The sequence below is a fragment of the Desmodus rotundus genome, chromosome 1 (genome assembly GCF_022682495.2).
Source record: "Desmodus rotundus isolate HL8 chromosome 1, HLdesRot8A.1, whole genome shotgun sequence".
NCBI lineage: Eukaryota > Metazoa > Chordata > Mammalia > Chiroptera > Phyllostomidae > Desmodus > Desmodus rotundus.
In genome coordinates, this window is record NC_071387.1 from 38130361 (window position 1) to 38152714 (window position 22354).

Sequence of the window (22354 nt, forward strand, 5' to 3'; positions counted from 1 at the left end):
AATTGATTTAGAGAACAAAATGCAGCCGCCTTTATTTGTGCCATTTGAAAGGCTTCTATGGATTAGTGAGTGAAAATAAAAAGGTCGCTTTCCGTTTAGGAAAGGGGGCCTAAACATTGATCTGCATGTTGGTCTGGTATAGAGAGAATAAAGGATGGGCCACCGGGATGGAGGAAGGGCAGCCGTCCCCTGTGCAGCCTGCAGCTACAGGTGCCCTCTTGGTTCTGAGGAGTTGTCTTTTTCAGCTTTGGTTTTCAGAAATCAGCCTCGTAGGTTTATTATTGTCCAGTAAGCTTATTTGGTGCATTAGAGTGAGTGAGTAGTCATAGTCCCCATCCATTGAGCTCCTACATGCCCTAGGAATTGTGCTGTAGGAGCTCTCTGTAAATCCTTCTAGCCCCCTGTCTCCCTTTTGTGTGGGGGCTAATTATTCCTCCTTACAAAAGAATTAACAGGCTAGTAGGTTAGGGGATGAAGACAGGACCTACCCCAGAGGGTAGTTAACCAGGATTGAGTGAGTTTCTTTATACAGAAGCAGTTACAGTGGTGCCTGTTCTGTGGGCACTCTGAGGATAGCTGTTCTTGAAATCTGTTATTGATCCCTTTAAAACTATACCCTGTTGTTGGAATTTTAGGCCCCACTCCCATCTTGTTTTTCTGACTAGTTTCCTTCCTCCCTCCGTCTGAATTGTTCACTTTTCATTTTTTCCCCCTCAATGACTTAAGTTTATTTGTTTCCTTCTTAAGATCAGAAGCATTTATCTTAAGGCTGAAAAGGAAGTTTTTTTTTGTTTTGTTTTTGTTTTAAATGAAGGCGCTATTGGCAGTCTGTTGTCTAAGGAATCCAGAGGAATTACAGCGCCTTATTTAGGCCAAACAGTAAAATGTGTCTTTGGAAGGTATCAGCCTTAAGTGGTTAATACAGCTACCAGTAAAAAAATAGAGTTGTGTTGAGTTTTTTCAAGAGGATAGATGAACAACAAAGAGGATTTGGTTCGTTTTACTGAGTTTTGGCAGAAAAAAGGATGGGAGGTGCATTTCAGATTTTTTTTTTAATGTAATGTAGAAAATCCAACTCTTAATTCGAAGAGACTTTGTCAGTGAGGGTGGCAGTAATAAATTACAAGACCAACATGTTACTCAGAGAAGTCTTTACCCTTGATGAGTACACCTTTTAGTGAGGTATGTCTTTTGGCCATGAAAAGATCTAAGGTGCTGTGCAGAAGTTTGAGGAGGTAATTGTGTAATGTTCTCCAGTGTACATCATGGGCTTGAGGTTTTTGTGGACTGTCATATTCACAGCTTCTGCTGTGTGCTGATATTTGGAGAGCAGGAACAGAAACGCACAGGGAGGAAAGGGCCATTAGGATTGGACACACTGGAAGCTGAGGCTGTTGTCTCTTATTGCCCAGCAGGATGCAATAGAAACATCTCAGGTGTCTTTGTAAGTATTGGAGATAAAGGAGGGCACAGCTGAGACAAATTCTCACAGTACCTATTCTCACAATTGCTTAAAAGCTCAGCTGCCTTCTGACATCTGTGTGCTGAGAAGCTACATGTTTCTGTCTCTTTGTGTTTAGCCTGAGTAGGTCCTGAAGTCCTGAGTATCTTAAGGAAAGATTGAGGTTCTCCCCCCTCAGCCTGCCGGTTGGCCTGGGTTCTGGAGCCTTTTTCATTTGTAAGCTGGCAGGGTCTTTCACAGTGCCTGGATTGTGAGCTCCTGCAAAGCCAATCTTTTTGCAGGCTACCGGGAAGATTGGACTTGGACCATCGGTATGTATCCAAGGTCTGTACTTTTTAGCTGACCAAGGACCAAAATCCTATCAGTCACTCAGGGGAACTGCTAACTTTAGAATCTTATGGGAAATCTGTACTCCATGATAGACTACATTGGGTGCTGTGATATTCGTGAGTTAAATGAAGTATAAAGAAGTGTCACATTTTGACTGCTTGGATTTCTCTTAGGGTACAGGGGTTTTTGAACTGGTTGTTAAATCTGTATCCTTATTTCTTGACTAATGGATCCAATATGGCTTACCCACGTAAAGAGCCCCAGAAATACCAATGTCAGCGTACACTGTGATCTCGTGCAGCCATTGTTTTGGTCATTATTTTATCACAAGGTCAAATATCCCCAGAAAACTGTGCTTTCTTTTTTAGTTTTTCTCATTAGCTACTGGAATTACTCGTCAGTTTCCCTCAAAGTACTGAACTTGCTCAAGGTTTATGCGGAATGAGTGAGTACCAAGTGTTGCTTCTCAAAACAGTGTAAAAGGAAGGGGGCTTTTGAGTAGACTTTGCACTGTGAGAATATTGGTATTGACACTGTTTATAATTTGGAGTATAGTTTGAAGACCAGATTCTACTGTTTGTCGCATACTGGTTAATATGGCTGTAAAGAGGAGATGAATGTGGCTACTTTTCCAAGTCTATTACTCAGGAGGACTGTAAATTTGATTGGCTGTTACAATTCTAGCAGAATCATTCGATTTGAGAGCAATAGAAAGATAAGATATCCAATTACCCAAATGATTTGCAGGGTTAGCCAACGTTGTCATGGAGACACGAGTTGGAACAAATTAAATTTTAAGCAATAAAATAATCTTAAAGCCCGTCTGGGAACAAGAAAATTTGGCAGTGGCACTTACCTGAATTGAATCTTAGCTTGACACGATGTTGTTTGACATTGATATACTGTGGGGGCCTAAACTTATATATGGCACAACGTTCCCTTAAAAAAGTAGCTTGGCCAAACAAGTACAGGGGAATATTAGTAAAAATCAGGATATTAACTTTGATTCCATGGCTTAAATGATAATTAGGCTCTGGGTTCCCGGGAATATTTTGTATTTAAGGGTTGAAATGCCTTAATAACGATCAAGCATCATTAATTGGACACTTGAAAAAAGATTGACTTCTCAGCAGCATGCAGTTTTTGGAATTGCTGCTCCCTTTGTGTGTGTTAACAGACGTAAAAGAAATCGTGGATGTCTTTTGATGGGGGGGTGGAGGTGTAAGTATGCATATATTTGCATGTACGAGTAAGGAGATTTTGGCACAGGCCCCTGCACTGCAGATGATTCTCTGTATTCGTTAAAATTTCGATTTAGTTGCAGAACTGCTTACAGACTGGAAAAATCGCCTTCCGAACTTTAGCTGATGACCCAAAACCTGAGTATGTGTCACCTTGGGGCTTAGAAGGTTATTTCCCCCCTATTAACGTATTTATTGTTTAACTGGTTCCTGGCTTGTGCCACAGATTTGAAAACAGCCAAGTGGCCCAGAAGGAGGGAGGGCTTTTATCCACATGTCTATTAGACAGATGGAGATGAAAATTGGTCTGAGGTCAAGCCATTTGCAGCGTTCTCACAGCCTTCGATTTTCCTCTCATCCTCACCACAGATCATCTCAAATGATTCAGTAATGACCAAAAGTGCAACCTTGACCTTTATTCCCTGGTGGATTACTGTGTTTCACAGTCCAAATGGCAGGAAGTCTATGCTGCTCTTCCAGAAGGAGCTCAGCATTATTGAACCAGCCCAGCCCTGTGGGAACCCTGTGAGGGCAGACCAGTGTAACAGGATATATGGGTTAAATTTGGTTTCTACTGCTCTGGGAAACAAGAACTGACATGTCCTGAACCCACATAATTAATGGAAGAATATCTGGGATGCTTTCTAAAAACACACATGAGCACAGAAATTGATTTGTCTACTTGTAAAATAACTGGTGAATTATAGGAGTGGTAACTTCTGGTGGCCCCTCATTTATAAGTTGTTCTCACTTTCATAATTTAGTTGTTCTCTCTTCTTATTTAATGCTTCTATATCTTTGTAACACCGGCAATACATTGTAACACTGCGTCATATTAAAATTATAAATTGGCATGGCTGGGCGTAAGAGGACCCAGGGCTTTTCTTTAGCATACTTTTAATTATATATATTTTTGGTCACTCCATGTACCCTGAATAAATTTTCTCATACAGTATACATTTTCCCCCTGAAAAGTGGCTTGAATATTATTATCTTGGAGAAATGATGATTATTTTTCTCTTAGATTTCTCTGTGTATTGTATCATGATGTGATGACCAGTGTTTTTAAAAGAATAACTTAATTAGTGTCTAAAATGATATTCCTGTTTGCCTCCACCTGCATAGCTGCATTAGTATTCTGTGAATCTTTAATACACTAGTGAAGTCTGTCATCTAGCATCCTTGTACTTAGCATCTTCTTAAATACTTAAAAGCTTTTCCAAAAGGTTATGCTTTGAAAATTTATACCAGCATCCCAGACTTCATTTTAATGATGAGCTAAGATGCATTTGAGAAAATAACTTTTTAAAAAATGTTGACTTTGCTATGCACAGTGTTTTGCTACATCAGTGGCTCCCAACCTGTGATTCCTGCACTGGCTGGGTACAGCAGCGCACTGTTCCGAAGGCACAGGTGGACACTCAATTTGTAGTAGAGGCCTCTCCCTTAAAATCTGTCTTATGGCCACTTGAATAAATTTCATTCTGGAGCTTTGCAGGTTTCTTGGCACATGTTATTGATTGAAGAGAAAATCCTAGGTTCCAACTGGAAAGGCCAGGAACCTTGTCTTCCTTCCCAAGGTACCACCTTTCCAGTAACAAAGCCTGTGAAGGGAGTGAGGCCCAGGAGTGGGGCTTCCAGACCGAGACCGAGACTGAGCTGGGGCCTCAGTGGCTTTGCTCTGGGGCCTTTCTATCACATACATATATAACCTGTGTCCATTCTGCTGCTGGGTCACAGGCCTCCTGGAGGAATAGTTGCTTTCCCTAAGAAGTCACTCTGGAAGAAGAGTGGAAGTGTCATTGTTGCGTAGCATGCTTTTAAAATTACGGAGCTGCATCTCAAGGTCACCTCAGGCAGGAAATTCTTTTCCTACTATCTGGATTGGCTAAAGATTCCAACCTGTTAGAGAAATATTCACACCAAACTGCAGACCCAGTGATCTCCAAACAAGATGTGGGAAGCGAGAATGGGAAATGCTCCAGTCAGTGATCAGAAGTGTTTGATTGTAGTGCTTTGTCATCATGGAAGGCGTAGAGATAGTGATCACAGACCGTAGGAAGTGAGTACCAACCAAAGACAGGTAACCCAGGCCTAAAAGGTAGCTACAATGAAGATGTTTTCAATTTTATTGCAAAGAAAATAATATTACACATTTTGAAAAAAAGAACCTTCTCTAAAACCTGGTTTTCAGAGGTAACTTGATTGTGCATATTCCCAGGCAGCCTTTGTCTTTACATAGGCATATTTTATTTTCACAATTGTAATTTTAGTCTTCCTGTGATGATGATGATGAAGTTGGTTTTTCCTCCCACTAATTCTTCTGTTGTATGATATTATCTAATTTCGTATGAGCTCCTTCATGATTAAGACCTTTGAAGAGGGTGAAAGATGTATATTTGCTGGGGTGTATTTCATGGGAGGCTTGTTCTCTTTCCTTTCTGAGAACAATAGGTGTTGACTTCACAGTAATGTTCAGTGATTCACCCTACAGAGTTTGTCTTCAAAACCTGTGGTGCAATGGAGTGCATTTTCCTTTAAGGCCACCAAAAGCTGTCTTTTTCCATCATGGGACGAGTCAGTGCTATTTCATGTGAACAGCACTTTCTGAACCCCATAACAAGGGGCTTCTGAATAATGGAAATCTGCCGGTTAGGCACTGAAACAGCTGCTATGCTTTTGTCAAGGATGCATCTTTACCAAAATGACAAATTAAAGCCCAAATGCTCTGCTTGGCAACAGTTGGGTCAAAACATTTAAGTCATTAATTAGAAGGAACTGAAGGGGGGGAAATTTACACAAATACACAGTGTTGCAGACTCAACTTCATCTTGGAAATGCAACTGAATTCTTCAAAAAAAAAAAAAAAAAATGAGGGCAGCCCTCAAGTGGGGCCTGCCAAGCTTGTCATTTGCAAATAAATCAAAAGACCATCATTGCAGGAAGGAGAACCAATGAATAGAGTTGCTTTGTCATTCTTTGATGGGCCCCATACTCAAGCCTGCTATTAAAAATGAATGCATTCAAGAGACTCTGCATTAAGAACATAAACAATTAAGGGCACTTGAGTTGCTCTGCTGAGAGCTGCCACGAAGAAGATACAAGAGCAAGAGCTTTCTCTGGAGATGCAGGCCCCTGCAATCTGTCTCCGGAGGAGCCAGAGAATGGGAGCAATTAGTGTTGCTATCTCCGCCCCAGCAGCCTTCAGCAGGTTTTTCCCCTCTTTCTTTTAACCCCTCCTTGTTTCCAGAGAACCTGCAGTGAACGATGAGCAGGGAAAGGATAGAGTCTGCGCCCAGTTGGAAAGGACTCAGATTGAGAATGTTGTAAGAGCTGCCAAGTGAGGGGGAGATGGAACACAAAAGTTATTATCTGCCAGTAATTGGTGACTTATGTTCTGATTAATTGAGCCACTAAAGGGTTTCTGTCATCTGGTACTCTTTGTTTTGTTCTAATCATAGGGTTTAAGAATGGGCAAGATTACATTGCCATGGGTGGAATCATTTAAATGAATATTGTTTGAGGTTGTTTCCTACAGTAGGCAAATGTGTTCCGACACCCCCGGTTTGTATTCTTGCGTGGTCCTTGTTTTGTAAAAATGTGTGCAGAAGGCTGCTGCGGCATTGTGGCAAGGCTGTGGAGAATGGCAGGCCTGACTTCCCTGCCCACTTCTTTTTGACGCTCATTACAGGGGACCTGCTCAGATTGAAGAGTGGAGAGTAGGAGGTGGAAGGGGACCTGCTATGTGCTAAGCAGTAGATTGCCACTGTTGTGGTTATGGGATGATGTGCTTTGCAAGCTGTGGTTCTTAGTCCAGTAGACTCCAGCAGATCACCTGGAGACTTGATAGAAATGCAGGTGCTGGGGCCGCAGAAACTCTGGGAGTAGGACCCAGACGTCTCGTTTTAGCAAGTCTTTCAGGTGATTCCAAAACACTCTTTGAGTTTGAGAATCACTCATGACCTCTTGCAGCCTCAACTTAATGATACCCCAAGTCCTTTTCATTTGGATTTCTCCAAAATGTGATTAGTCATTTTACTGACACAATTATATTTTAAACAGAAAGTGACTCTGATGTATTAGAACTTAAGGTAAAATTAACCTTTTCATGAGGTGCTATGGTGGGAGGTAGTAAATGAGGTGAATATTGGATGTTCTGAAGGAAGTCTCTAGGCCAAGGATCCTCACCCCCCAAAGGTGAGCAATGGGCTAGAAGATTATTTGTAGTGTTTTGCTTATGTCATTTTGGGTATGTGATTTTTATCCAAACATCTTGGATTTTCTCTAGGTATATCAGACACCATCTTCAGGAAATAGGGATGTATTTGAGTTTGTGTTCTCTGTGGATTTTGCTCTACTGGTGGGCCAGATTGGTGTTAGGGCTGATGCACTGACTCTCTCTGCCTGAGAAGAGGACTGATGCAGTTTGGCTGCGACTTGCTTACCTGAGATTCGCAATTTATACCTGAGGTCACTTGCTTTGCAGAGCACTTATGCCAGGGCAGCAAGGGTGCAGTGCCCCTGGCATTGACAGACTGGAATCGCTTCTTGTGGTACCATGGCTGACTGAGAGATGATACGGCCTTGGCTTTATGCTCTTGCAGTCCTGTTTGGGCTGTACTGCTTTGCAAAAGAAGGCTGAGTTTATTAGCTTTATTTCTTGTGTATTTCCCACTTGAGTATTTCTTGAGTTTTCCACTTTTGCTTCCTGAAGAAAGGACTAAGCAAAGAGTGTGACTTCTAATCTTGCTTTATGATCCTGGGCAAATCATTTCCTTTAGATGTTGGTTTCTCCATGTGTGATTTGAGGATTGTAAGAGGGCCAGGCATTCAAATGGTTTTAGGGTTTGCCAGCATTGTTGTGACTCTGCTACTGTCTGTCACAGGTGTGGTGGGCCTGACCACCCTTTTCTCTCTTTCAGTTTAATCATACGTTTAGGCAGTAGATCCAGGGTGGTGTTCACAAGATCACTGGGAAAAAAAAGTCACCAGTAACCCTATGCCCCAGCATAATCTCTGTTTTTATTTTGGGTATCAACAGTACTTGGCCTCAGGCGTGTGGTGTTAAAAAAAAAAAAAAAAAACCCAACAAAAAAGTCACACCAGCATCACATCTTTGTTCTTCTCCTGCTTTATCTGGTAAATGTTGGTCGTTTAAGCATCATTATCATAAATATGACCTTAATGGTTACTTGTTCTGCCTTTAGTAACTGCAGTGTATTTGACTGTTCTCCCAGTAGTAGCAGGCAACTGGTTAGACAGCTGATTTCTCAGGAGGACAAGTGTTAAATCTTTTTAGAAACTCTGCAGGTGGTTGTGATGTGTTGAACTGCTGTTACATCTTCACCTGTTACTATCTCCTTTGCTTTGAAACCAGTGCTGCAACAAACGGCTTTATGCATAGCATGCTCTGCATTTGAACTATTTCCTTAGGATAAACTCATAGCTGTGGGAAGCCTTACCAAAGGGTTTGAATAATTTCATGCTTTTAAAACACATTGGCCAGTTGCTTTCCAAGGCGACTACCAATTTACTTTGTCATCACTAATACTATGATTGTTTCAGTTTCCCAGAGGACTAATTGTTTGTCATAGTTTATTAGTTTTAAAAGTAAACTAACTTAACTGATGCAGAATGACCCACCTTACAACAAAATTTGTGCTTGTTTGGTTGCTGGTGAAGTTGAGCGTTTTTCTGTCTTTAACTGTTGTCATTTCACAGATGCAGAAACTTCCGGTCAGAAGGGATTTAGACATTATCTATTTTCTTTGGTGTGCTTTGCTTTCATGTTCTTGCCCATCTATCTGTTGCCAGATGCTTCTTACCAACAACACTCCACTGTGTTTTTCTCTGGGCTTCCTGCTTGGCTCTAGGAAACCAAAAATCAGTCTGCCAGCCCTTAGCATAAGCAGCACTTTTTATGATCCATCAATTTGCAATTTAATGGTGGTGGAGTTTCCCCTCCCTAATCTGACTTTGGGCAAGGTGCCATTGCATTGCTTTGAGACCATGGGCAATTACTCTTAAGCAGTCCTCACCCTGTTTTGAGCTTCAAACAGCATTCATTATACATTACTTTGTAGTGGAGAAGTGAGCAGACATGGGGGAGTGGCCTCTTCAGTCTTGTAATTAGACTAGGTGTAAGCAGTATGAAAAGGTGGAGATTTGAGCTTTTAGGAATTATAAATCCTAAAACTCAAGTTCAGATGCCCAGAACATGTCTTCAGTCGAAGAGCCCTGCAAAATACACCAGGGTTTGGTTCAAAAGCTAGCCTTTGAGATATTTGACCATATTTGGTGTAGTTAAAACTATGTGAATCTTATACCTACTAAGTGTTAAAAAGAAACAACAGGCCCAAAATGGAGTTGCTCGTGCTAAGCCTCACATTGGCAAACCAAGACAAACTTTCCTGAAACAGTACATTCTTTGCTAATAATTGGCTTTTTCCTTCACCTTTGTGCCTTTAAACACCTTTCCTTTTGTCAGCTGCTGAGGTCCTTTCTGTTTGCTAGATCACATGCTGTCTGATTCATGACTCGTTGAATAAAGCCAATTAGATCTTCAGATTTACTCAGTTGAATTTTGTTTTTTAACATAGATGTAATTTGTTACTGTAAATAGAGCCTTGTGCTCTAACACTGTTTAGTAGTAGTTTATCTGGTTACCTCTTGATCTTTGGGTGCCTGGGGATTAGTCAGTGAACCATTCCTTAAAAACACATTGACTGTGTGCCTTGGGGGGCAGTGTTAGTGGCCAAGGGGGCAGGGACGAGCTGTATCACAGTGTTTAGTAGGAGTCTTGTTCTCATGCTTCCCAGCTCATGGTGCGGAGAAGACTTCCGTATTGGAAGCTGTAGGAATCCTTATGGAAACTTTATGTAAGATGTGATTTTAAACCAATAGACTTAGTGTACCCAAAGACAGCAAATGCTGTGGAGGATCTTAAAGGGCCAAAAGAAGAATTTATTTTCTGGTTTTATGGGGGAAAGGCAGCTTCCAAGTGGATGTGAGGTAGGCCTTGAAGGATTGGGTTAAGAGAATAGCTCATTATAGTAGTTCAGCTGTAGTTCACATATTAGCTTATTTGATTTTGATGAAAATCAATTTTGATGAAACACTGAAATAGATTGGTAGTAAGAGACCTGTGGCCAGCCGGTTGAAATGACTTAAGGACACCTAGTACTGGTTTGCTGAGATGCAAACCCAAGTTTTTTGGTTATCAGGGCTAACTCTATTATAAGTAAGTCAGTGAGGAGAGTTGGCATTAGTTAGGAGAATAAAAGATGGTTCTGAACAGGTAATTTGACACCTGCTTCCTGTTGCCTCAGTGGGTGGAGGCTATCCATGATGGTAAGGCTGGATGCTAGGGCCTTTACCCAGCTGGTTAAGTCTCTTGGCACAAAGGTTCCATGCAAATCTGGTTTGGGCATAGTTCTTGAACATGGACTAAATGTGTTGCCTTACATGGCATGAGAAATGTAGGCACAAGAAAGGCTTATTTATAAGCATTTATGACTATTGGTAGGTACCAAGTACATCTTTAGCTTTCATCAGGAAAATGATTTCCAGGTAGAAAGTACAGTTAGCCTGAAGTTTTGTTGTTTGTTTTTTTATTAAATAGATTTTAATTATTTACTTTTTAGACAGAGGGGAAGGGAAGGAGAAGGAGAGGGAGAGAAACATCAATGTGTGGTTGCGCCTCATGCGCCCCCCAACTGGGGACCTGGCCTGCAACCCAGGCATGCGCCCTGACTGGGAATCGAACTGGTGACCCCTTGGTTCACAAACTATCACTCAATCCACTGAGCCACACCAGCCTGAAGTTTTTTTTCACTGGAGTTGTTATCCTTTGGAAGAGGTAGACAACACTCTGAAGAGCTTACAGAACTTTCTTAATACCTGCTTAAGCAGGGTCAAATATCCAGTTTAACCTGCTTGCAAACTCTGGTTGGAATAGAAGCATGGGTGGGAAACACTACTTGTTAATTTGTGTTCACTTAAAGGTCTTGCATTGAAGCAAGAAACGATACTTAAAAATTAATGTTGGTTTTCATACCGCTTTTCAGAGTTTCTTTAAGGGCTGGGAAAAACATTTATGAAACCCTCCTGGGGGTAGCAGTGATGTTTTAGAACTCATAAAGAAAACACTGTCAGGGAAACAAGTCACATCCTTACTCATGCTGCCTGGAGGTAGAAGTCTCCTTACAGAGAAGCTAGGTCAGCTCAGAGAATTTCTGGGTAAACCGGAGGTGAGACTTGAATTTAGGCTTCCTTGCTTGAAATCAAGCTCACTTGTCAGACCAGAGGGCGGAGACAGCTGGGATAAAGGTCCTTCTCTGTTGTTATTTCTATTTCTCCTCCAGACCATTTATTTAGAATTCCCAGGACAGATGGTATGGCTTTTGATGTTTCTTCATCAATTTGAGCTTGTAACTTCCTCCTCTTTCTGTCTTACCTACTGTCACCCAATTTATATGAGCTAAGCTTTAATATGCACTTTTTGTGTTTTTTCTTTAAGTAACTAATACTATTAAAGGTTTACAAGTTCATTTCATTTAGACCAGGTCTTAAAGGTCCCCTGACAGTTAAAATCAGTTCTACCTTAAAGCCACATATTATTATTAAATAAATAAGTCATCTTTCTTGACCAAAATAAAGGTCAAGTACTTAAGCATAAGAAAGTACAACCATAGAAGAAAATTAAGAGTGGCATCTATAATTTTGGAGTGTTCTAATTCTGACCTAATGGCTAGGAACATAGAAACATTATTCTTTGGTTTGACCACATAAAAACTTGGTAATGCACAGCAAAAAGTCTATAGTAAGTAAAGTAGAAAGACAAATGGCAAGATGGATAAACTACAGAAGTCAATATTTGTCATATGGAAAGAACTACAAAAATACAGTGATGCATAAATGCTAAAGGAAAAACAGAGAAAGGAAAAAATACAATGGGCCAATAAATACATGAAAAGGTTTAGTTTTTGGAAGAATCCGAGTGATGTAAATAACAGTGAGGTTATTTTTTTAAAACTATTAGATGGATAAAGATTTTTTAAAAGGTCAACAAAACCCGATATTGACACTGTGGGAGAGCATACACCCTTATAGACTGGTGATAATATAAATTGGTAAGCTTTACTGCTGGGCAGTTCATCAGCATGCATTCCCATTTAAAATATGCATACACTTTGACCTAGCAGTTTCTCTTCTAAGGGTTCCTTTTAGAGATCTGTATAGAGGGTTATTTGACATAGAATTTGCAAATGTGGAGAAGTAGATGAAACATAAATATCTGGGGTGCTTAAACACCAGTAGGCTTGTATAGTGGAATACATTGAGGACGTCCTCGTTCATATCATTTATTGATTGTGAGGGCATCCATGAGACATTTTATAGTGAAAATAACAAATTATAGGAAGGCAATATGTATAATGGGGCCTCTTGGTATAAACGTGTCTCTCTCCATTCTTGGTTTGTGAGTGATGCTTCTCAGAATCACCAAAATGTTGCTCAGGGTTATCCTTTGATGATAGACCTAGATGTGTGCTTAAAGTGAGCATTAATCATATTTAAGATTGGGAACCATAAGTGTGAATTTTGGAGAAAGGGAAAGTGCAGAATGTTGTTGGGCCCTGGCTGGTGCGGCTCAGTGGATTGAGTGCCGGCCTGTGAACCAAAGGGTCACCAGTTGGATTCCCAGTCAGGGCACATGCCTGGGTTGCGGCCAGGTCCCCAGTGGTGGGCGCTCGAGAGGCAACTACACATGGAGGTTCCCTCCCTCTCTTTCTTCCTCCCTTCCACTCTCCCTAAAAGTAAATAAATAAAATCTTTAAAAAAAAAAAAAAAGAATGTTGTTGGGATGTATGGTAGGTAGTTGGAGGACAAGGGTCTAAGAGTTCATGAAGGGCATCCCTACCCCTTTACATTCCTCCGTGGAATTTATTTATAAAACAGTTGTCTACGAGACTTTTTTTCCACTGCTCAAAACAGTTTTTGAACTCGTCCATTTTGATGCCTTTTAGTGCTTCTGATGTTTTTTTGTTTCACCTTTTCAACATCAGCAAAACATTTCCCTTTGAAGACCTTTTTTATCCTGGGAAACAAAAAAAAGTCGGAGCAAGATTGGGTGAATAGGGAGGGTGGGGGCATGGAGGGTCACACTGTTTTTTGGTCAAAAAGTGCTGAACACTCAGCATGGTATGGGCAGGTGCGCTGGTAAATCATTCATCATGAAATGGGCAAGCGTGTTGAGAGCCTTCAAAAAAAATCACTGAGGTTGAACGCAGCCTCTCATAGCACGCCAGCTGGTACGCTGACACAGATGGGTTCTCAGAACATTCACCTAGTTGGGGAAGCCTGTACTACAAGGAGCCCTCCTTCCAAAAGATAATTCGGGTTTCTTTTGGGTCCCCTCTCATAGAACCAAATATATAGTGCCAAACCCTGTTGCAAAGGAAAAGGAAGCCTGCTGGTGCTTTGAAGGAGAGCTATGACCTTGAATTAGGTTGAGTGAGTGCCTATAATCGGTTGAATTGGGTGGGGCTGCCCAGTTCTGTTTTTGTACCTGGTACAGCTGCATCCTTTTCCATATATGTTTGCCCTGCTGGTTAAAGAAAGGTCATGAGTTGACTCTCTATACCAGTTATTTCCCCTTCTAATACTACATTTCTTCCAGGCTGGAACCCTATCTCTGGTGGCTGGGGAAAATTGAGTTGGGTTGGCCCAAATCCATCAAACCAAAGGCCTTTTTCGTTGCTCAGTTAAATGGAATCATCTTAGAGGACAAAAGGCAGCTCTCTTTTTGTATACTTGAATATACAGTTCCTGAGGGTTCTACTTTATCTTACTTATTCCATTCGCTATTTCTCAAGGGCATGGCTGTGTGCTTCATAATTTTCTGTTGTTTGTGATCCTTTTCATTACCAACTTCACTACCATTGACAGAAAACGATGAAGTAAGGTCAGCGCTGGCACTGTTTTGAGATGACTTGTTTTTTTTCTTTTAAGGGCCTAACTGGTTGTTCAGAGTTAGAGAAAGGCAGAGCTGTTTTGCCTTGCTGGAGGTTGTTGGAGGTGGGGCAGGGAGGTAGATCCTACCGAGTGCTAGAAGCAGGCACCTTTTTTTCTCTCCCTTGCCAGCTCATTCCTTGTACCAGAAGGATCTTGTGGATTTGGAGCTGAGCAGAGATGTTTCCTACTTTCTTTAGAACAGCCCAAGCTGCGGACACTCAGGACATGTTTTGTTATGTTCAGCTGAAGCATGGGCCCTGTCAAGTGTGAGGTCTTCACATTTGATGCTGAATTGTGGTGAAACTTTACAGATACTCAGAACATCTTGACTTGACTGTCTCTCTTTGAGTTCTGTTCTAGCATTATTTTCTTGGCTTGTTTAGAGTTGGGACAGGTGGAAAGAGGTCCATGCCTTCTTCCTTCTGGACTCCCTCTAGACTGTACCTTGAAAGCTACACTGCTTTGATGGGGCTCCTATTCCCCTGGTTTCTGACACCCGTTTGAATGAACTTGCTTTAACTACGTAAATGTACCATGGAACGCCATAATGAATACGTCTATGAAGGGGTTTGCAATCACCAGGTTAAATGGTTATATAGCTTTAAACCACGTAGATTTTCCAATTCAATTAAACTGCTCATTATTTCCTATTTAAGTGACCAATAAAGCGTGCAGTTATATCTTACTTTGCAAGTGGGATTAATATCTACTGTTTATCTCAAGATAAATAGTAGTAAGGTAGCCTGGGAAAGTAATTTCATGCCCTCAAGTGTGAGGCAGTGGAAGGCTAAAGTGTTGGGTATGAAGTTTTATCTTTCTGAACTGATTATGGAATGTATACTAAACATTTATATGGCTTTGTTCTTTATAGACTGAAATCGCCAAGAGATTGAATACGATTTGTGCACAAGTCATCCCATTTCTGTCTCAGGAAGTAAGTAAAACTGTTCAGCTGTTAAAGTGCAATTATGTTGCTTCTCTGTTTGCAAATTAGCTAGTTTTAAGATGTTAATTTTATCACAAGAAACAAGTGTGAGGAACATCTGCTACAGCTGTGGTGTGTAAACCCCCTGCTATTCCATCTAACAGATCCAAGGGCACACTGCAGAAATGGTGGCGATAGCTCAGCCTCAAATTAATTTTTTCCTTTGGAAACTGTAAAATGACTATCAAACTTAAAGCTCTTCTTTCCTTTGAGGAGGAGTATAAGCTTAATAGCTACGATGATTCCAAGTGTCTTTTTTTCTAGAGAGCTTTTCTTATGATGAATTTTCAAAATGGTTCCATCAGGTTTGACTTGACCATGGAAGCAGGTTTTTATTTGTTCTTGTATGATGGTTGATTTAATGCTGTCCATGGAGGGAGAGGATGCTAATACTCTTACGGATAAGCTAAGTGTTCATGTTAACTTACGGAGTTGTATACATATATAAGCCATTTTACTAATTTACAAAGCTCTAGATGTTTAACTTTAATATTTTGAGAGGGAAAAGCTCTTTATATCAGTAATCTATGACATTGACTCAAAACCAGTTATTTTAGTTCTGGTCTTAAATTTTACCTTACTTTTGGATACAAGCTCATAAATGCTAAACTTTTTTAAGTGTGTGCCGGATGTGTATATCTTGAGACAGAGTGAACAACTTATTGGACTTGGAGCTGAAATACTGAGTGTCTGTTCTTACTGGTATCTACTGCTCTGTGCTGCATGGCGCCACGTCTGCTATTACAGCAGCCTCATTCAGCATAACTTTCACTTGATGTTACAGTTTAGATTTGTTGGCCTTTTGAGTCATGTTGTTTGTTAGACTTTAGTTATCCTGGTCTCTGCTGTAGTCTGTCTCATGCCTCCCAAAGCACAGGTGTGGCTTTCTTTTCTTTTATGGGTGGAAGTTGGGAGGTGTGCAGAGTGTTTCCAGCCTGTGGGCTAAGAGTGGATGTCTTCCTTTCCTTTGTGGGGGGTGTGGGGTGTGAAATATCTAAAGGCTAACAGAGAGGAATTCCCAGAGTTTGCAAAAACTACTTGTGGGCTGAGATTTGTTGCCCAGAGAAGTGGTAGAAGATTTAATGTTTGAATTTTAAGTATCGAAATGGGCATTATAAAACAGCTGTAAAGTTTACCTGCTCAAACTTATCAGAACCCCTTCTGCAAACCAGGGTTATCTTCCACAGTCCATACTGTTTATTTTCTGAAGCTTCAGGTTACCATTTTAGATGTCCTTTTTGACTTTCTACTATTCTAAGTCTAATTTTTCCATCAGAAGCGTAGTGGTGACTGGTGTTGGTTAGAAACAAGGGAAGTACTGTTCTGTTTTTCTTTCCCTTTTCTACATGTGTGAAATGTGTGCTGGAGAAACTTTTCATATAAATCCATATTATACTATAATATGCATTGCATGTGGCATTTGTCTTTTTGTTATCATTGGAAAACTTCAGTGCCTTACTATACACTTTCTTCTCATTGTTTTCAAAGCACCAACAACAGGTGGCGCAGGCTGTCGAACGTGCCAAACAGGTGACCATGGCAGAGTTGAATGCCATCATCGGGGTACGTGGCCTACCAGGTCTACCTCCTACAGTGTGTATAACCAGCTTTCATTTCTTACTAATTTGATGGCTTAATCTGTATATATAAAATACTGTATAGCTTAACATTCACCTATTTGATAAGGGTGGGAGGGAAGAGGGGCTTCAGTTATGGCTGAGTTGTGTAGGGGAAGAGAGATTAGCATAAAAGGGAGATGATAGGAGAAACATTTATATCAGGAGAAGAAAAATCAATCTATATTTTAATGGGAAAATAAATATCATTTATCCTGTGACACTTAACCATCTTTGCTCCAATAGCCAGGTTAGAAAAAAGCTTTAAATTAGATTTTAAACTCTTCCTTATTCTGTTCTATAACTTTAGATCACAGTGAGGTCAAGACATGTCTCATAATGACCATTTCATTTCGTTATCTTTGCTTTTGCCTTTTGCTTTCCTAGGGTATTGGAACCTATATAACTATTTGGTCTTTCTTTCTTGTGCCTCTTTCATGAAGTTTTAAGTGGCACCCCAATGAAAAGAACTCTGTCTTGCTGTTGGAGAAGTGATAATTGTCTGCCCTAGTGCCCTCTAGCCTTTCACCAGGTTTCTGCTCTCCGATGTTGAGTTCAGTTAGTGTTCCTTGCTGTCGTCCACTGGTTGTCAATCACAAGTCATTTGCTCAGCATTAATGAGCCTGGTGAACCCTGTGGTCCATCCCCTGCATGAGTTCACCCCTGCCCCCCCTCCCTTTAGGATCCAGGATGGTTCTCAGGTTTTCTGCCTTTCTAGACTAAGTGAAAGTAGCTGAAACAAGGGACAGTCCTTTCTGATTTTATTCATATGTGAGTGCCTTGAGCAGATTCAAATCACTCATTTATCAATTTATGTTAATTGCTTGTGAGAAGATGCCCTGCTGGTCTTTATAGTTCTCTCAGACACTTTGTAATGATAATTAGACATGCTGCTGTACGGATTAAGAGTGCTATAGTCCAATGACGGCCACAGACAATGGAACCAGTTAATCCATCAGGGTTTAAAATTACATCCCAACTGGAGATGGAGAAAAAACATAAGAGCCAAGGAGGATTAAAGAATGAGCCTCAGCTTGAAAACTCTCCTTTCATCAGTTTCTCAATTGCAGATCTGCAGTCGGGTTGCCTGTGGTAAGCTATTGGCAGTCAATTAGGTGAAATAAACTGGGAGGGTGACCTTCATTTCCTTTTAATAGCTTTTTCCTCCCTGAAATGGGGAGCTTCAGTGGATTTTCAGCTTAAATTTTATTCAAGCTGCTTTATTACACTTGACAGCTTAGCTCTGCATAAACAATTCTCCCCTTCTCCTACTCCCCCCAGGTCCAGGCTCTGCATTTCTCCCCCTTTAGTATCACATTTTTGACTGTTACTTAGTGGGCTCTCTAATCACATTCAACAAAAAACACAATTACATCTGCATTTGTCTGCTGCCTTCTGTACCCTTTTCTTGTGTAATGAATTGCTTTATTTCAGAGATCAAATCAAATATTCACTGGTACTGCTGCATGTACTGTGTTTGATTAGCAAAGACTAATAGCAAATTGTACTTGTAGCTTGAGCACAGAATTTTTTAACCCTAATGAATGAGGTTGGAAAAGCCTGTTTTGATTAAAAGAAAACATATGCAAAGCAGTTCTCAAGTACCCAGCTAAACTTTGTGGAACATGTTTGTTTTCTGATAGGTTCTAAATTTTTACATATTGTTTCTTGATGGCAAAACGTTTATTTTTAATTCTCAAAGGCACTGCCCAGTCGGACACATTTTAGAAAGGAGGAAATTGTATTAACCAGATGTTGATAGGTAATACTCATTTTGAGCAGAATCAGAAAACAAAAATAGCAGGTAGTTTTAGAAGGGCATATGAATCGCTAATTTTATGAATGGCTTTAGTCCAGGAAACATGTCGTGGAGATTAGAAAGGCAGATTAGCTCTGCCAGCTAGCAACAATAACCCAAATCAGTGAATTGGGCCCAGCACAAGACTCAACGCCAGTTGCATGTCTTCAGCATACTGGCATGTGCAGTTTTTGTAATTGTAATTTTTGAATCAGTGTATTAATTTGTGTCAGGCACTTTTAAAGTTTGTGGTGATCAATAATTATCCCACACCATGAGTTTCATGCACAGGCATATGCTTGATTTTTGCTTGAAAGGAATTGCGTGCGTCCTGGAAAATCGAAGTAGCATAAAATTGGGTTGACAATTCAGTGGACCTTTGAACCCCTTCATTGAACATGCAGTGTGTCAACCTGTCTCCCCAGAGGGGAGGAGGTTCCAGGAGGCTGTCTGTTCCTACAAGCAGCAGCTGCACGCAGAGTAAATGCAGCCCGGTTTGATAGCAGCTGTCAGTATTGTTCAGGGACCGATTTAGGGTAAAGAACAATGGGAGAGGCCACGCTCTTCATCTGCATCGACTTTCAGGCTAAGAAAAGAAATAGTAATTTAACGGTTTAGACATCTATTACAAGTGTGAAAGATCATGAAAGAGTACCCTTTAAAATGCAAATGAGCCGAAACATTCTCATTCCCTTTAAGGTACAATCAAGGAGCTCACGGCTTGCTTGACAGGGCTAAAGATATTTCTCTTTAGCAAACCTGGAGAAAGTTAAGTATTCCCAAGGACACCAAGCTTCTAGGCAAATTTAGCTTGTGTCCTCCAACTATGGATGCTCTTTTTAGGAGGAGGAAGGAGGATATGTTTTTTCCATCCTCGTTGAGTGAATTAATGGTGCCCATTTCTCACCAGCATGGAAAAGTTGTTCTGACGGAAAAACTGAATTTTAAATCTCTTCCACCACAGTACCTGCCTTCCACCTTATGTTATTACTGGTACGTAAGAAAAATAAGTTCCTTAGATAGTTGATACTTGGAGAAATTATTGAAATGTTTTTGTTTAACATTTTAAAAAATAATTTACATTAATAGCGAATTGATAATCGACAGAATAGGAACTGCAGCCCTACTCTTTGAATTTTGCTTTTCCTAAGCTCTTTGGCTGTTAAGCAGGTTATACTTGTAACAATAGAGTATTTAATAATGCAGAGATATTCATAGGCACAGGGTTTATTTGTTTTGACGCAGCTCACTTGTGCTTTAGAAACAAATTCATTGTGCAAAGGGAACATACTCACTTGAGACCTTGAATTTTTTTAAATTTATTGACTGATTTTAGAGAGAGGAAGGGAGACACAGAGAGGGAGAGGAACATCGATTTGTTGTTCCACTTATTTATGCACTCATTGGTTGTGTTTTGTATGTGCCCTGACCAGGGATTGAACCCACAACCTTGGCATATGAGGACAATGCTCTAGCCAACTGAGCTACTCAGCCAGGGCTGATAATATATATACCTGTCAGGGTAATCTCCACAATTTAAGCAGCATCTCTCAAAAGATTTTTTCTTAATCCAGAATTGTTAAAAATGCTAAAAATAGATAGCAAAATGATTTAACAGTTTATTTGTAGAATAGTTAAGGGCTGTGTGAAGGCAGAGGAAAATTGGCTGAAGGGCCCTTTGAGATCACTCCCACTGTATTGGAGAGTTTGGGACTAAGAGCTCTCTTCTTCCTGCTCTGATACTAAGTAATTAATTTAAGCTGAATTTGGGATTCCACCTATCTTTTTATCTGGTTTACATGACATAATTAATGGGTAACATATATAGTTTTAGATATGCATGTATCTGCACACACAGATTTTCTTTCTGGATTGAGGAGTAATTTGTATGTAGTGAAATGCACAGATCTCACTTGCACCATTTGGCCTCTAGGTCGCATGCACACCCCTGCAACCACACTGCTCTCCCTGCAGTGTTTTCATCACCCCAGGAGGTTTCCTGGTCTTTCTTCTCAGCCAGTGCCCCCCGCCCCCCCCCCCCCAAAAAATGGTTGCGTTTTGATTAAAAAGTAAGTAGTGGAGTGCAGTTTTCTTTTTTAAAGATAACAGTTGTATGTCTGTTTTTAAACAAGTCTCTGCTGCCCAACTTCATGGTGTTTTTGTGCTTATCTTTCTAGGAACATTTGTGTTATGTAACCTGGAACAATGCTTGGGCCTAGGATCAGATGGACTTGAGTAGGACACTTGGTGCTTCAACTTTCTGTCTTTGTGACACCTTGTCTGGCTAGTTCACCTCCATCAGTATCCCATCTGTAGAGGGATAGTATCATGTAGCTTGCATGACTTTTGTGGGGATAAGACCCTGGTGGGCAGCCTTCACCCAGCATGTGGTCCTGACATCCTGTACTGCAGTTTTGTCTGCCTGGTTTCTCTAAGTGTCTGGAGCAGATCTGTGGGTCCAGTTGGCCAAGCGCCCTATGAGGAGCCACTGCTCCGAGCAGTGGGTCACCTTCTCCTTTGTCTTCTCTCATGGAAGACATGGAAGCTGGTGTTTGAGATTAGACCCAGCCAGATGCTCTGTTCCTGCCTTTACGTTGTCGTGCACGAATGACCTTTAATAAGGATACAGAAGTGCAAAACCACTGTCATTTAACTTTTGATGGACAAACTTAAAGTGCAAAACCAAAGGGATAAAGTTAGCTTTTGGAACAGACACAGAGAGAATTGAGAAGCAAAAATGTGAGGAAGAAGCATGGTTGGCTTCTTTACCATAAAGAGGAGAGGGAACAAGGCCTTCGTTGGCACTGGGAGGTGGCAGGGGTCATTGTGATAGGAGTGGAAGGAGAGATGTCCAGATGACCAGTGGGGGTTGTCTTTCCCATACCATGAAATGCCAGGTTTCTGATAGCTGCCACAGTGCTAATTGTGGATATAAGAATTAGCAGTTTCTTACAGCAATTGCCTGTGAGCTTCAATAACTCAGGAAATTGGGGGTTAATATGAGTAACTTTGTTTTTTTTTCCTTTTCACTTATTTGGATGTAGTTTGCCTTATTTTCCATGAATAAAACTTAGGTCAAAGCCAGTGGTGCTCAGGTTTGGGGCTCCATTTATTGGTCAGATTTGTATTGGGTTGATCAAGAAGTTCATTCAGTTTTTTTCTGTAAGATGGCTGTAGTAGTGCTTCGTTGTCTACCTTCATTGTAAACAATTTTGTTAGATTGTATTCTAACAGTTATTTCAGCGTGCATTTAAAAAAAACTTACCAAATTGGTGAATTTTTGTGTAGCCACTTTAATATTGAAGATGGAAAAAATATGCAAGGTTTTCAGCATATTATGCTTTATTATTTCAAGGAACTTAAAAACACACCTGAAATGCAAAAAAAAAAAAAAAAAAAAAAGGTTTGTGCAGTGTATGGAGAAGGTGCTGTGACTGATTGTGTCAAAAGTGGTTTGTGAAGTTACATGCTGGAGATTTCTCGTTGTGCAATGCTCTGTGGTAGGGTAAACCATTTGAAGTTGATACCAACCAAATCGAGACATTAATTGAGAACAATCAACATTAGAACAATGCAGGAGATAGCTGACATACTCAGAATATCCAAATCAATAAAGTTATTGGTGAAAATGAAAAATGTGTCTTATATTTTACAGAAAAAAACCTGAACAAACTTTTGGGCCAACCAACCCAGTATATTTCTACTTCATAGGCAAATTTGTAATACTCTTCACTTTAAAATAACTTAGCATGAAATAAGTGTAGGGTATTTTGTGACATCTGGCTATGTTTGTTTGTGTGGAGGGTGGCTGTGAGTACAAACACCTGATGTGTCTGTAGCAGGAGCCTTTCTCTCCTTAAGAGATTGAGTTGTAGACCTAAAGGGCTCCCATTGTTGCATGAGATGATT

The 22354-nt window shown here is 40.5% G+C and overlaps 1 protein-coding gene across 3 annotated transcripts in view; it reads left to right on the top strand.

Moving 5' to 3' along the window:
- Positions 1 to 22354, top strand: part of TLE1 (TLE family member 1, transcriptional corepressor) — an 81910-nt gene that overhangs the window by 11335 nt on the left and 48221 nt on the right. For 2 of the 3 annotated variants that reach the window (XM_024560030.3, XM_045195171.2), the window contains exons 5-6: positions 14918 to 14980; positions 16520 to 16624. In XM_024560030.3, coding sequence (XP_024415798.1) covers positions 14918 to 14980; positions 16520 to 16624 — 168 coding nt within the window. The remainder of the gene's footprint in view (positions 1 to 14917; positions 14981 to 16519; positions 16625 to 22354) is intronic. The other variant, XM_024560031.3, reaches the window with a different exon arrangement.